The 16,485-nt window shown below is 36.6% G+C and overlaps 1 protein-coding gene across 1 annotated transcript; it reads right to left on the bottom strand.

Annotated features, from left to right (window-relative positions):
* Positions 1-1,048: 1,048 nt before the first annotated feature.
* On the bottom strand, positions 1,049-16,125 carry LOC125236726 (alpha-tocopherol transfer protein-like). Its single transcript, XM_048143645.1, has 6 exons — positions 15,884-16,125; positions 14,668-14,821; positions 13,943-14,063; positions 12,850-12,984; positions 10,219-10,432; positions 1,049-2,065 (listed from the first exon to the last, which is right to left on the bottom strand). The coding sequence occupies exons 1-6, from the start codon at positions 16,059-16,061 to the stop codon at positions 1,911-1,913; spliced, it is 957 nt and encodes a 318-aa protein (XP_047999602.1). The 5' UTR covers positions 16,062-16,125; the 3' UTR covers positions 1,049-1,910.
* Positions 16,126-16,485: the final 360 nt, after the last annotated feature.

The raw sequence follows: 16,485 nt of genomic DNA, 5'->3' as shown, positions 1-16,485 counted from the left end.
CAAATAGAAAGTATAATTTTTTTTAATTTATGAATTTTAATTGTAGAAAATGGCCAAAATGGATGGGGGGCAAACTGTAAATTTCAAGTTACTAGGTCAAGTGGGATATCGTTAGAAAGAGCGCAAATTGAACGTAAATAAACTATTTTTATAATTTTTTTGTTGTGGAAAAAAAAAGAATTTTGAAGGAAAATGTAAAAAAAATACCGTTCCCCCCTTATCTCCAAAGTTTACCAACTAAAAATTATGAAAATTTCAGGAAACATTGGTTTTATGCTAAATATTACAGGAAAAATATAATCGTGTTTGTATCTTGGAAACTTTTTTTTGATTCACAAAAAACTTTTCATATTTTTACTTTCAATTTACCCACCCTTGCGAATGTATATCGTACTTCAAATTAATACGAAATGTTACGTAAACCATCTTCTTTTCAATAAAGTAAAAACTGTTTAAATCGGTTAACATTATAAAGAATTATCCCTGAAAAACCAACATAGTATACAGCACGGGAAGCATGGTCGCGCGATAAATGATAAAACATCTGGCCGTCCCTATCGCACTTACTAATAGTGCGATAGGGACGGCCTGATATTTTATCGTCTATCGCGCGACCATGCTTCCCGTGCTGGTCGCGCAAATTAGTTAGCGAATTCACCGAGAGATGGCGCTATACACAATAATGCTCATTTAGTACCTATACTTTTGTCTTCTAGTCAAGTCATTAGAGTTATATGAAAACATGAGATTATTTTAACTAGGTAGTTTGAAAGAAAGTTTGTACGGGACCCTCGGTGGGCGAGTCCGACTCGCACTTGGCCGGTTTTTTTATTATTATTATGAATGGGCTTATTCTTGACCATAGACTAGCCAAAGACAAAGACGTGGCCTACGATGGAGTGACCTCGCCCAGAAGATGCCAGTTCACCCTTGATTTGAAGGCGTATTGTATCACCATCATAAATATGTTTTGATTTAAAAAAATCGTACCATGAATTCCGTTAAAGTATCGTTGATTAAATATAATTATTTTATATTAAAAATACTCTTTTTATTTCTGAATTGTAACATTTATTAATGTTACTATAATAAATACAGGCAAAATTCGTAAGCAAAGTAAAACAAATAAATACAATCATATACAATTTTACACCTTCCAATTTCAAATCCATAATAGAGAATACAATACACAAAACTGTGTAGTGGGCTCCACTAGCACAAGTAGAAAATACTTTTCCGTGTTGCATTTACTTATGACATATTTATTTTTGATAAATGTAGGCAACATTGTAGAAAATATTAAGACATAATAAATAAGGTTATTTTAATTAGAGATGATGTAAAGTTTGTGCTGATGCTGCCCTCTGCCGCAGATCGTTATAGTAATCTCTTTGAGTCTCCATGGTCTCCCACAGTTTACTAATTTTCATTATTTTCATTTTCATGTTTTACTTTCTAAGTTACATCTCCCCACTTTTAATAAATAATGGTTAGTGCAGTCAGTATCAAAAGTAGCAGAAACAATAAGTTAAACTTCATTCTCAAATCACGTAAAGAAACAAATCTCGAAGTAATTATCGAACGATCTCACTTCACGGAATATCGATCTTTAATTTTAACCTTTTTTAACTGTAAAATACCTTTGCAGACTATAAAGATTTACAAATCTGTATTTGAAAAAAATATCTAGAATGGCAGATAAATTTGGTAGATTACTACCGCTACTATCAATGCTAACTCACACTTCCAGTGAATTATTACTGTATTACTGGCAGCGGCCAACGTCTCCATCGAACGTACGAGAATTTGATTTTGAGCAGCATGCATTAAATAATATCCCTCGCATATTTTTACATGTCTGACACGCCACCCTGGTCGCCACCCGTGAAGCACACACTCAGTCTCCGCTCCTAATCTACGCTCAAAGTCCTAAAGGACCCTGATAACCCCATGTATTCATCAATGGCGCCATCTTTTGGCTTCTTGGACAGATCTACGGTCGCTTTTTGAGTCTCTTTCATGTATTGAATATGTTCTTTGGAACCAAGCTCCTTGAAGAACTTTTCTGGAAAATAAAATATTTCTATGATATTATAAAATCGGAACAAAAACCTAGTCAATTTTTGTGACGGGGATATTATAAATCACAATTATATTGAAAACTATAGGTACACGATCGATGAATAAGGTGTGAACATGTATTCTTGAATAATTTATTTACAAGTGCAAAATGTAGAAACATAATAGAAACTAATGTATGTAAGTACCTACCATAATATGGGGTGAGTAGGTTTCGTGGGGGAAGTTGGGTTATGAATGGGGAGAAGAGAAATGGTAGGGGGTGAGAAGGGACTTTTAGGCTAGATTTGTCATTTTGTTACTATATAAACTTTTTCTCTTGGCAAATCAACATAGGTAAATTATTTTAATATGGAGTCAATCCTAGCCATTGTCAAATCTCACTTTGTTCGGATTCCACCTCACCACAAAGTGACCTAACCACGGGGTGAGGTGTAATTGTAACGACAGATAATTTAAAAAAAAAACGAAAATTTAAGTTGCCGGAACACTTTTTGTGTATATGAATCATGTGCAGCATAATTATAAAGATAAATTTTTATCGAGGCTTGAACTTCGACTTCGACCCAACTCGCCCCATTTTGCGGTATGTAGGTAATGTAGATGAGATGATAGAAACTAAAACTAAGCACTAAGCAAAATTAAAATAACGTTTTTTAATTATAAATAATTAAAAAACGTTATTACAGGAAGCTGAACTTTGTCCTTTCTTATATTTAATACATTTAATATTTGCCTATGTAAAAATAATAGCAAAAATAAAATAAATAAACATGTACCGGTATTTTTTTCTCATGACAGGTTAAATAGGTTAAATACAGTAGTTATTAGAAAAATACATCCTTTGTTACGAAAACAGAAAATGGCTTGCTGACGATACTAGTCTGACCTTTAACTAACAACCTATGAGGGTCATAGACGTCATTTCAAATGGGTTTTTTCGCAGAAAATCAAGGAATAAAAAAAATATTGAAAAATGCTTTAAGTCAGAAACTATTTGGGTAAAAATAAGAAAATTCGAATTCGTGGGCGAATGAGAACACCCACTATTTCCATCTTAATTTTTTGCACACATTTTATAAAGAAGCAAACATTGTATGTTTGATACACACTGTTGTCACTGATGTTTTCAAAGCCAATAAATATTCATCGAGATAATTTTGACAACTCTTTATTATATATATATTGATTTAAACTAACACGATCTTCACTCATATTATTAAATTAAAACGGGACTTAATCGCGTAAAACTTACGTTTTACAGACTGTGTACATGCCGTTGTCGAAGGTGGCGGGGCAACTAAGGTCAGCAAAGGATGTTATTCCATATCAGACGCCAGGCGTTTATAAGATTGACTGTAGCTGTGGTAGTTCTTATATTGGAGAAACCAAACGCACCATAGCGGAAAGGGTCAAAGAACATATCGCGGCGGTCAAAAAACGACAAATAAATAAGTCTGCGGTTGCCGAGCATTTGCTAGAGTCAGGACCGAACCACTGGATTGAACTGCATAATCCCAAAGTCCTTTCAACTGAACGTCTTTACTATAGCAGGAAAGTACGTGAAGCGATTGAAATCAGAAAACATCGTAATTTCAATCAAAATGAAGGGCAAGGGATTTCATCTTCGTGGAATCCAGTGATTAGCAAGTGTAAACGTGAGAAAACTTCCCGTCTCATACCATCGGATGTCGTGAGTGTTGTATGTAGGCAGAGTGGCAACCCTAGCGTAAAAGTGACTGATGACAATCAAGTGCGGGTAGTTCGAAAAACTCGTACAGCTAGAAGATGTTGATACAACTCCCAGCCAGTCTACCCGTGACCACGGACGTAATGTCATGTCCGAAACGTCGGGTTAAATATAAAACGTAAGTTTTACGCGATTAAGTCCCGTTTTAATTTAATAACTCTTTATTGTAACTCGGCCGAGCAACACGTTTACAAAAGCAAGTCTTAAAAAGTTCGAGAAATTTAAAACATCGAAAAGATTATGATTACTTCTAACTTCGTGATATTCCGCTCGGTGCCTTTGGCCCAGCGACGAGACGCAGTGACCTCCTGTAGGCACCGTCATAAATACGCGGATACATATGCCTCACTCACGTGAGACTGACATGGCGTCGTCCCGTGAGACGACAGACGTCGTCCCGTGAGACGACGGACGTCGTCCCGTGAAACGACAGACGTCGGCCCATGAGACGACAGACGTCGTCCTGTGAGACGACAGACGTCGTCCCGTGAGACGAAAGATGTCGTCCCGTAAGACGATAGACGTTGTCATGTGAGACGACAGACGTCGTCCTGTGAGACGACAGATGTCGTCCCGTGAGACAACAGACGTCGCCCCGTGAGACGAAAGACGTCGTCCCGTGAGACGACATGACGTCGTCCAGTGAGATGACATGGCGTAGTCCCGTGAGACAACAAGCATCGTCCCGTGAGACGACAGGTGTCGTCCCGTTAGACGACATGGCGTCGTGCTGTGACACGACAGGCGTCGTCCAATGAGACGACATTGCATTGTCCCGCGAGACGACAGGGTGTGTTCCTGTGGGGTGGCATGGAGACGATGAAGAAAATTGACAGCGATGGGACGCAGTGTAATCCTATGCACCGTCATAAAGAATATAAGGGACAAATGCCACGCTCACGTAAGACGAGACAGAGCGACGTCCCGTGAGACGACATAGGTTCGTCCCTTGAAAAGTCATAGCTTCGCCTCGTGAGGTGACAGGACACAAGAGATGTTTTGAAACGACAGATGAGGTCCCATTAGATAACCTGGCCTATGAAAAGATAGGGCCCACGATCCGATAGGGCATCGCCTCGTGATATGACAAAGGAGATCATTCATTGTGCAGACATGATTCGTCATTAGAGACAACATGAGTAAAGTTGTGCTGTGCGAAAAAGTACACTGTCATAGAAATTGACAAGCGTCGCCCCGTAAAAGATTAAACTTTGCAGCGACTTGGAATTTGGATTTCGTTGCCCTATGCGATGATTTACGACATCCTGTGAGAACCCATTGGGTTATTACATGCTATGCACTAATTCACCTTTCGTGTCATGAGACGAGCGTTATGATCACGAGGCAAAATGTTGTATTTGTACTCGAATCTCAATGAGATTATGTCGCTTTAACATCTACTTTGCGGTAATTAGCACAACTCTTAGCTAAACATACTTTGTATAAGGTATTTCTAACCATATGTACTTCGTAGAAGGTCTTTTGAATCAGAACCACAGCGTACGTGTTAACCTGAGACATACACAATTACACAGTTTAGTCATTGTCTTATTAGACAAAAATCATCACGTGATGGGTTCCCATAAGTGGGGTCGTTTTAGACAGGTAAAGTGAACGACAACGGCGTCGTCTCAATTGCCTAATTAGCTAATACATAATCAGCGTGGTCACCTGACCAACAGATGAATGATTGTGAGGAATGTCCAAATTTATCTCACTCGTGAATATCTGAACGGCCATAATGATGACGAATCTGTGATCCAATTACTGTAAAGCAACGCCGTTATTGCCAACGTAATTTGTCATGTCAACTTTTAGAATGCTCGTCATGATAGAGGTTTATTAGCAGGTTTGACGTTGTGAAAATCCACATCCACATCTAAAAACGTGTGGGTGGAGCTTCGGTAGCAATTAACTAGCACTTTGTTGCCAGATACTAAGCAAATTAAGAAATATACATAATAGTGATGCTAAACAGACTGAAAAACCACTTTATATTACAAAGCCCTTCTTGCCCAATCAGAAAGGGAGAGGGGGCGGTGAAGATACCAATGAAAAAAAAAAAGAAAATCCATTAATTTATGCCACTGTTTTACGCTATTCCTAGAGTGCAAATTCTTTTAAATAAATGATTAGAGCTCTAGTCTCATCAACTCACGGGCGTCAATAATTGACGCATGGTCTTGGGTCTTGATACGGACTTTAGAAATGCAGAAGAACCACTCAGGTACTTAGCAAATGTTGACTATTAGCTACAAAATAACTTACCGCAAAGGAAAATTCTTGTACTAGGCTCATTACTCTGTGAAACCTGGATATTCGTCTGTATTTCAGCAAACTTATAGCTGTCCGGCTGAAACATCCAGTCGGACTAATGGCGGATAATGTCCCAGTATATGTTGTTCAGTATACCGAACTGACAAAAGTATTACTTCTGTAACAATCGACCCAGTAGAGACTTCTGAACCAATTAATTTAGAAATAAAAAGCTACAGCTCGGAAAGTTTTCTAAGTACGATATATACATATATGTACTACAAATTGACCTCAAACTGCCGTTAATCGACCAACGGTTAGAATACTCAATCATGCATTATTACTAATGTTAGCTAGACCAAGGTTACAGACAATCCTTGAAGAGGTTAATTACAAAGACAACAAACTCGTACCGGAAATCTGACTCCCAAATATATACGATATTTTGTGGATAGTTTGGCAAAATGACTTAAAGGATATGTTATTTAGTACAATAGCATTTTAGTATGCCTTGTTGCATTGTTACTCAGGACGGACTCTCGTCGTAAAAGGATTTATCGGTTGCCCAGTTCGATGGCGTAATGTTACGAATCCTATGTTTCTATAAATAACTAACGAATTAGATTAAAGAGACGACCGAACAATATTCTCAAACTATTTACAGCGAAGAACTATGGCTTACATCTCTTGACCGAAGTAAATGAAGTTGGTCCTAAACTTAAACAACTACACAAAACAAAGCAATAAACCGTGTAGGTAAATTGTATTCAAAGTGCTTATTTGTTGTATGAGTATGATATATCGAAAACACTTTAAGCTCATTAAAACCAATAGGGCAATACATTTTCCGAGAGAAGCCGATTTTCACAATTTGCTAAGGCACTCTTATGGATAACTTGTTGAAAGGTAGTCACTGAATGTGGAGGCCTGTTTCTGAAATAATAAATTAAACGGAATGAAGGATGAATCTCTTTCGATTTTAGAACACAGTTTCCTCTTACAAATAAAGAGGCGCTCGCATCCTAAAATTATCGCCCGCTACTGCGGTATTACTAACAGAAAGTTCCCGTTTATTTCATTTGACAAATGTTCTCTGAATAGGTTTCTGGGGCCTAGAGAGATTAACAGAAGTTGTATATATACAATTAACTTTTGGAACTCCATTAGCGCGTTGTAGGATCGATACACATTTCCGCAGTTGCTTACTAAGCGCCATTTATTAGAATTTTGCGGCGCGACTATTTGTCAGTAACAGAGGAGACGCCACAACTTATTCAAAAACGGTTCATAAGGTCAGAGGACGAGTCCCGGTCCCAATTGAATTTAGTGTAAGGAACTAGAAATATGATGTTTATAACATTACTGTGCTTATGACTTAATTTAGAAGACTTCGGACTCCTAATATACCTGACATACAAGAATTTGTTAGGACACTCATAAAAGGGAGCGCAGATTCTAGGCAAAATGGGTTTCTAGTGGTAACAGAAAACTTAAAATTATTGCCGTTTAAATAGATATTGATGAACTATATTTATCAGAAGTAAGGTCTTGAAACCTAAATGAAAAATAAAAGCTCAGCGCTTAAGGTACGCAGTACTTATAGCTACGATATTTTGACATATTGGTCTCGGATGACAGGCAAGTGTAAATACCATTGTCATCGTCCGTGGCGCTACATGCTACATCCGTGTGCACGTACAACTTTTAAGAAAAATTCTAATTATATGCCATACGATAAATAAATAATTGTCATCTCGATATAATTGTAGAATCAGGTATTACCCTACATAACAGTTGCATCTTGTTTGTGGGAAGTCCCGCTGCATATGGATTTTGGGAAATAAGCCAGAATACAGTAAATATTAACCCGTATGTTTATATGTATACATCAGTTTATAAAAAACGTGAGACATTTATATTATTCGCACAAAAGAGCAATATATAATATATTGCTTTGCAATTTGGTGATAAATTACGAAAGTTCTGAAAAGTTTTCTATTTACTATCTTAAGCTGATGACTGAATTTTTATTATAAATGGGTAATCGTACATCATTAACCCTTATTTGAAGAGTTATCTGTCGTCTTACATTCTTATTAGAATATCGAAATGGACTAAAGAGCCATAAGTCGTAATGTTTTAGAATTACTAGCTCACGAATCGTACAATTTTGCCTTTATTAATTCGGCTAGTCAGCACATAAGTCATAAAAATGATAAGCCTAAAAATATATGCATCACATATTCATAATTATTCAAACAAATTAAATATTTCAAATATCGAAAAAAGCATACTAGCTAGACATAGTAAAAGACTAAATAAAGTTGACGCGTACAGTGTAGAGAGGATTCCTGCGTTAACATTCATGTATATTCATGGAAGTATCAAACTCAATTCAATTAGAAATAATTGCCTTCATTTGATCTTCGCCTAAGTATGTGTGACTCATTAGATCATTGATTCGTTTCAATCGCTTGTATCAGAAAGCTTTTTGCTCAGTTGACCCATTTTAATTTAATAGGAAAAATTTGCATAGTTTCCGTTCTCGTAAAGACTTTGAGTAGGAGCTTACCTTTTATTATATGGATCCTTAGCTAACCATGGCCATGGTATTGTCAATTCAGTCAGAAGCCGAAAATGTATTATCATCTTATTTGCAGTTTTGCTACCAGTCCAGCAGTAACGCATACATTATCGTGATGTGGGTATAAATTACAAATTAACATATGATAGCGCGCAATTTCTTCCAACTCAAACGTTCATTTCAATTGTTTTGGCAAATGTATATTTCATATACAGAATTCATAACACATTATGCTATGGGAAATGTTGACATTTGGCAGTGGGCTATGTAAGACAATGTTTAAGCTATGTCAATATTGCTCATTACTCAGTATACTAACAATAATATGTGCATATTCGGAGATACATATAGGCGCATTACTTATGGTACAGTAATCAATTTACATGAAAAATAAAAATTTAAACATAATGTCATAATGCTCATGGCAGTGCTATGATATTATTTGTGTATTATAGTTACATGATATAGATATAGTTATCTTAAGCAGAAGAAGACTAGTATCTTGGTGAATTTATAAGACAAAAAACATGTATATGATCTTGTTCTGACTAGGGACTGTTGTAAGGGAAACGCGAGACAAATTTAGCCGACGTTGATGTAACACCCATTGATGAAGGGGAAGCTCTTCAGAGTTTGGGTTGCTACAGATATTTTCTCACAAAAATGTTATTGAAATAACAGGTTTTATTTCCGTAAATATTGTAATACCGATCTATTAACTACTGGCTTCCTGTCGGTTTTATGTTATACATAAATTAAGTGATTCACCACCATCATAGAGTCATAATGGATAACTGTGCTGTGCTGTGTGGAGTCAGTTTCAACTCATGAAACCTTAGTGGCTAAATTTTGAAACATCCCTTTGTATACCTTCCTATTTCTTATTATGACATTTCTGTATAAATAAAGTATATCAGTCACAGTACGCCCTAACCAGCGCCGGCAGAGGTTTAAACACGTCTCATTAGTGGTTCAAGCGAAGGCACGGACACCTAAATAGAACCGTTTTTCCCCCGAAGGGTAAAAAACGGATATTTAGGTTCCTGCCGAAGCTTGAACCACCCTTAAGGGCCTTGCCGGCTAAAGGTACTGAGGAAAAAGCAGCCGAGCGCTGGTAACCGGGCGACACTAGTACTTGACTGGCGCGCCAGATGGCGCTACTAGTCGAGGAATTCACTCGATTAGGGCCGAGTTATGAAGGTGTTAATCTCATTAGTGGTTCAAGCTTCGGCAGGAACCTAAATATCCGTTTTTTACCCTTCGGGGGAAAAACGGTTCTATTATGGAAGCGGGTCAAATTTTATTTTATTATTGTGATTACTGATTTCAGACACACAGTTATCTAAGTTTCTTTTAATAACTAGTGTCTATGCGAAATCTTGGGATTAGTTGTCAAAGTGGACCCCAGGCTCTCAAAACCATGACGAATGCCGGGATAACACAAGAATGGTGATGATAAGTCGTCTAAGTTTCTTTACCACAGTTAGCCTAAAGGCGGGGTGAAATTGTTCCGGGGTGAATTTATATCAATAATAAAAATTAAACATACCTTTCATTTCTTCAAACGGCTCAGCATCACCACCATACTCTGGGGGCAACATCTTCTTAGGAATGAACTCGTATAGAGTGTCCAAGGTTCTGTGTACATGTAGCCTGTCCGCGAGTTTCTTGCTAACCACTTGCTTCGCGAGGGACACTAGTGCGTCTGACACTTTTGATTTTGTTATTAGATGGACACCCTGGATCCGCATACCGAATCCTCCCTGAAATCATAACAAATATAAAATTAAATGTGATGATAATAAATAAATAAATATTATAGGATATTCTTACAGAGATTGACTGAGGCCCACGTTAAGCTCAAGAAGGCTTGTGTTGTGGGTACTCAGACAACGATATATATAATATATAAATACATAGAAAACATCCATGACTCAGGAACAAATATCTGTGCTCATCACACAAATAAATGGCCTTACCGGGATTCGAACCCGGGAACGCAGCGTAGCAGGCAGGGTCACTACCGACTGCGCCAGACCGATGATAGGACCAAATTACACAGAAAAAGTAGGTACTTATATAATATACAGGGTGGCCCATTCAAATCGGTCAGTATGGGAAAGTCTGAAACTATAAGACATACGAAGATTTGTTCTTAGGAACCATGTCACCGATTTTGATAAAAAAAAAAACTGCATTCATACAATTAAAAAAAAAAGTGTACCCAGCTGGGGAATCGAACCCGGTTGTTTTGAAAAAATAAACTTACACTATTTCTATTCAGATATCGTTTGTGTAGGTCTTAAGCAGTAAATATCTCTAAGAAACATAATGTCTAAAATGAATAAATGCATTTTTTTCACATACTTTAATTTATCATAGTAGGTGTTCAAAGTGACCACCGTTACAATATTCAGCAAGTTCATTTCATCTTTACAACAGTGTACAAAAATAGCTATAACACCGTTGAAGACCTAAAAGCAGCCATAGAGTCAACTTTAACGCAGATTCACCACATGAAGATACAAAATGCAATAGTAAGATCGTTACCTAGACGTGTTGAATATTGTATTGAAAAAGACGGTGGTCACTTTGAACACCTACTATGATAAATTAAAGTATGTGAAAAAAATGCATTTTATTCATTTTAGACATTATGTTTCTTAGAGATATTTACTGCTTAAGACCTACACAAACGATATCTGAATAGAAATAGTGTAAGTTTATTTTTTCAAAACAACCGGGTTCGATTCCCCAGCTGGGTACACTTTTTTTTAATTGTATGAATGCAGTTTTTCTTTTTATCAAAATCGGTGACATGGTTCCTATGAACAAATCTTCGTATGTCTTATAGTTTCAGACTTTCCCATACTGACCGATTTGAATGGGCCACCCTGTATATCTATAAAATATTGATTTAAGTCTATGTGTAGAAGGGCAGAACCGTCATCAAAACCAAGCCATCGGGTGATGACCTTGAAGCGGTGGCGTGTGCCTCGAATGCAGATAAAAAAATGTGTATAAATGTGATACGTTTTGTATGGAATGAGATAAAAATAATAAAATTAAACAATCTCTGTAAAATATCCTAATCTAACAAGATTAAGTAGGTAACTAAAAATTAAAACTAGAGGACTTAAAGGTGTAGACTGGGACTTAAAAAAAAAAAGACTTCACATGGTACAATGTCAATATATTTACCTACAGTCACATACAAAGTGAGAAATGTCCTTTGATAGTTATTCTCATTGATGAAGTCATGCTAAATTAAGATGACCTGTTAAATCACCGGACTTCAACTTATTATTTTGTGTCTAGCATAGGAAAAAAACTTGTCAAGACGATTTTTATTATTTTCAAAGTAGATATATTGATTTAAACTAACATGATCTTCACTCATATTATTAAATTAAAACGGGACTTAATCGCGTAAAACTTACGTTTTATATTTAACCCGACGTTTCGGACATGACATTACGTCCGTGGTCACGGGTAGACTGGCTGGGAGTTGTATCAACATCTTCTAGCTGTACGAGTTTTACGAACTACCCGCACTTGATTGTCATCAGTCACTTTTACGCTAGGGTTGCCACTCTGCCTACATACAACACTCACGACATCCGATGGTATGAGACGGGAAGTTTTCTCACGTTTACACTTGCTAATATAAAACGTAAGTTTTACGCGATTAAGTCCCGTTTTAATTCAAAGTAGATGTTATTGACAAAACTGCAGATTGTTTAAAATGTTACTAATTTTGATATCTATCAATATGACTAATCCCCATAATGGCGTAATTGTCATAACTCATAAAAAGGTGTTGTGTAACAATAAGTTTTTTTCTCGTGGAATGCGCCAAGTATATACAAGCCTAAAAAGTAGAAGCGTCTAACGCCGTGTCTTGCGTGGGCGATGGTCGCGCGACGGCGATGCGACGCATTCGAAATCAAACCTTATCGATATGGAAGTATGAGACGCGACGGCGACGGTCGCGCGACCGTCGCCCACGCAAGACACGGCGTAAGGGTCCGATGGTAGAATGGGGACGGTGGAATAAGCTCGTGTAGCTCTTGAGCACACTCCCCGAAGTTTATTGTAATATGCTTGAATGTATTTTGTATTATAGCGTATACTGTTTTTTCGTGTTATATAAATTTACTGTGTACTTATTTATACTTACCATGTACAAATGTACCATCTGCTGAAGTTGAGAAGGGCTTAGAATTGCGATCAGATCCAGCAGATTAACATCTCGGTAATCCAGCATGATAACAAATCCATTTGGATAGTCGTACTTTTTCATGTACTCACATAGCTGAAAGTAATTTTAAAACATATATTTCCGAGCTCATATAACCCGGCAACCTTCAAATCAAGAGTGAACAGGCATCTTCTGGGCGAGCTCACTCCATCGTAGGCCACGTCTTTGCCTTTGGCTAGTCTGTGGTCAAGAGTAAGCCCATTTATAATAAAAAAAAAAAAACATGATTCGTTATTTAGTTATAAAACTCGGGACTGGCAAACTACAGCTGCTGCATAAGTAAAAGAAGGTTAACTTTCAATCTTCAAACTTCAAACTTTTTATTTTGCAAGAATACACGTAAATACATAATAGGTATTAAAACTAGGGAAGTGTCAGTGTATTCGACCAACAGGCATGCAAAAAATACTTTAAACAGATTAAAAATTGAAGTTATAAAATGTCAACATGTAACATGTAACTAAACTTAAGTCGTAGCAAAGAGGATCGAGTATTATAGAGAGTTACTGTCAAAGTAAAATTTGTAATCACAGTGCATTGACTGCCATCTCTCGACACAAGCTTAAAACTTTTGAACCTGAGTTTTGACAATTTGGCCCATATTGTTAGCTTGATATGTGTTAAAACGCCATCTAGCCGAGGGTTCTTCAAAGGTGTAACGCCACCGTACATTTTTCTCTAGGGCTTTGGGGTACGTTTTTATCTTAGACTTTATCCGTCTATTCGGAGTTACATAGGTCACAGTAAATGTGACAATTAAAATTAAAATTTGGAAAAAAAAACCCCGACATAGTGGACCGAATTACATAAAACATGCCTAAAAACACTCCCGACTAATTTCAGCTTTCAAACAAAAAAAAAACTAAATCAGAATCGGTTCATCCGTTCGGGAGCTACAATGCCACAGACAGACAGACACGTCAAACTTATAACACCCCGTCGTTTTTGCGTCGGGGGTTAAAAATTAACTTTATGATGAAGGTTTTTTGTAATAAAATAAAGAAAAACTTACTATTATGGAGTATTTGATGTATTCCTTGATAAAATCAGGCTTCAAAGCAACATTGCTGTTTATTTTAAATAGGTTTACTCTTGCATACTCAGGTGTCACATCCGGTAGTGCTATGCTGTTACTGAAATATATATTTTTTTTACAATTTGACAGTTCTAGATAGAATTACAGAGAAAAAAATGCTTAGAAACTAGTTAAGGTAAAAACTAAAATGTACCATCGAGACACTATTGCCCAGTAGATGACAATCTGTTGCCACATTTATTGAAAATTAATTAAAATTGAGTGGCATCTACTGGTGCTCTGTTGATGTCGAGCACAGGTACTTTTACCATAATATGGTCTATATTATAGAGAATAGTAGAAAATTAGAGACTAGTTGGACATTTGCTATACGACCTGTTGCTTAATATAATATCGTCACTACTTTTAAAAAATCTCGTATCTCACGCTGTTCCTCAAAGTTAAAACGCAGTAAGTCTATATGCATTCCATACATACTTACTACAATTTATTGACAGACGAAGATACAAGTTTTTTAAAAGTAGTGACGATATTCAGCTTCATTAAGAGAAGAATAGAGGGAGAAATTAAGAGGAAGAGGAATGAACTATTTTATGTCATTTATATTGAAAAAAAAATTTAAAAGGCAAGGTGTATAAGACACCAAGCATTAGTGTTAGAACTTTAAAGTTAACGAAGTAATTAAATTATTTTAAACTTACAATATTTTGAAAAATTCCTTAAAGGAATTGATGTCAACTGCGGTAAAGTACTGGGGCCAAATAGTTCTGAACGTGCATAGCTTGTCGAAGCACGACTTGGCGCGTTCCACGGATCCTTTATTTAGAATTAAAAGCCTTTCCAAGTAATCATCGGCTGCAAAAAAAAAATGATTATTTTTTTTGGAAAGCATTTATGAGCGATACGGGTCGGGATGGGACGATTTGTCAATTTTTGAGTATAGAAAGTGCCACTCAATGTGCCACTTGATCTGAGTTTGAATCTGGCCACGAGACCCTTAAGACGCAACAGTAGCGGTCAATACTCCATACAAACACTCTCAACTATTTCCTCCCTGTTCAAAATTTATGACAAGTAGCCAAAAAAACATAAACGGTCTAACTTAGATTATTTAATTGTTATTCAGATTCTCACGTTCCGAATGATTAAGTTTTGGAGGAGAAACAGAAACAGTTGAGAGCGGTATCTCGACTTTTAAAGATTTTTTCTCAATATCTTAGTTGTTGCCCTTAATGTACTTTTTTTCTAGAAATCTAGTCAGTAACCCGAGTATACTTAACTAAAATTCCCAAAACGAAAAGGGCTCCTTTCCATTTTAGCATTTTCGCTCCAGTTGCCTTTTAAAGTTGTTAATTATTATCGGTTTCCAATAAAGTTGAATGGTAATTGAATCTTTATTTATTTTATTTATTTGGAGATTCAACAGATAGATAAAACACTATAGTAGACAGGAAGTCATCTCTATAATATTGGTACACGCCAGGATATGAACCCGGATTGAAAGTCGGGCATTATTTCCACTCGGCTACCACTTCTAATAGATAAGAAATACCCTATTACTATAATTGGGCCATTTTTTTCAAAGTTGTCCACCCCACTTTTTTGTAACGTGGGTATTTTTTACGCGATTCATACTCAGAATCGCGAGCTCTTTCGATCCTGATAGGAGAAAAAAAAGGTCCCAAGATTTCCATACATTTTTCAAACCTTCCATTCCGTTACCGCCATACAAAAGGTATGAAAAAATGGTAATGGAGTGGGAAAAAACCTCGTGACACTTTTTTCCCCTATTAAGATTGAAAGAGTTCGCGATTCTGAGTGGAAACCACATAAAAATTTCCAAATACAATATAAGTGGGGTGGACATTTTTGAAAAAATGGCCCAATTACTGTAATTAGGAAATAATAGCTACTTACGATAATCTTTCTTGTTCAAATAATCCTGCTTTTGCAACCAATCCTTCAACAACTGAACAGATTCCTGAATCCTTTCAGTTTTCTCCAAATTGAACAACTTCCGAACTTCATACAACTGATCAGGCTTCACTTTGAAAAAACCTAGTACCGGTAATTCCTCAATTACTTTTACACTCATGATGGTTCTGAACAATTTCAGAATGTACCTATTTCGTTCAACTACCAATCGACGACTGACTAGTAAAGGACGTACTTAGAAGTATTTATTTGAAACCAGTCCTTGTTAAAAATCAGCCTTGATCATTTAAAAATTCGATAGTTGAAGATTTGTGCTGAAATGAGCGTCAAGGGTTTAAAGATTTGTTCTAATTTTAGAATTCGAGCTGTTAAAAGGAAAATGGAGAATCCGCCTGAATTGTTGTTTCATACAAACGTATATTCCTTATTTTCTTCTCTATAATCTGTACTTCTAGGTATTTCAAAAACGTAAAAAGAAATTGTACAAGTAATACAACATTAAATTTTTTTGCCAACTAAATACAAAACCAAGTGGATCTATGCGCTGAGCACTGAGCGACCTGACCTGACCTTTGGTTGAGTAA

The sequence above is a fragment of the Leguminivora glycinivorella genome, chromosome 19 (genome assembly GCF_023078275.1).
Source record: "Leguminivora glycinivorella isolate SPB_JAAS2020 chromosome 19, LegGlyc_1.1, whole genome shotgun sequence".
Taxonomy (NCBI): Eukaryota; Metazoa; Arthropoda; class Insecta; order Lepidoptera; family Tortricidae; genus Leguminivora; species Leguminivora glycinivorella.
Note: the sequence above shows the minus strand (reverse complement) of the source record. Positions and strands in the feature narration are given on the sequence as shown.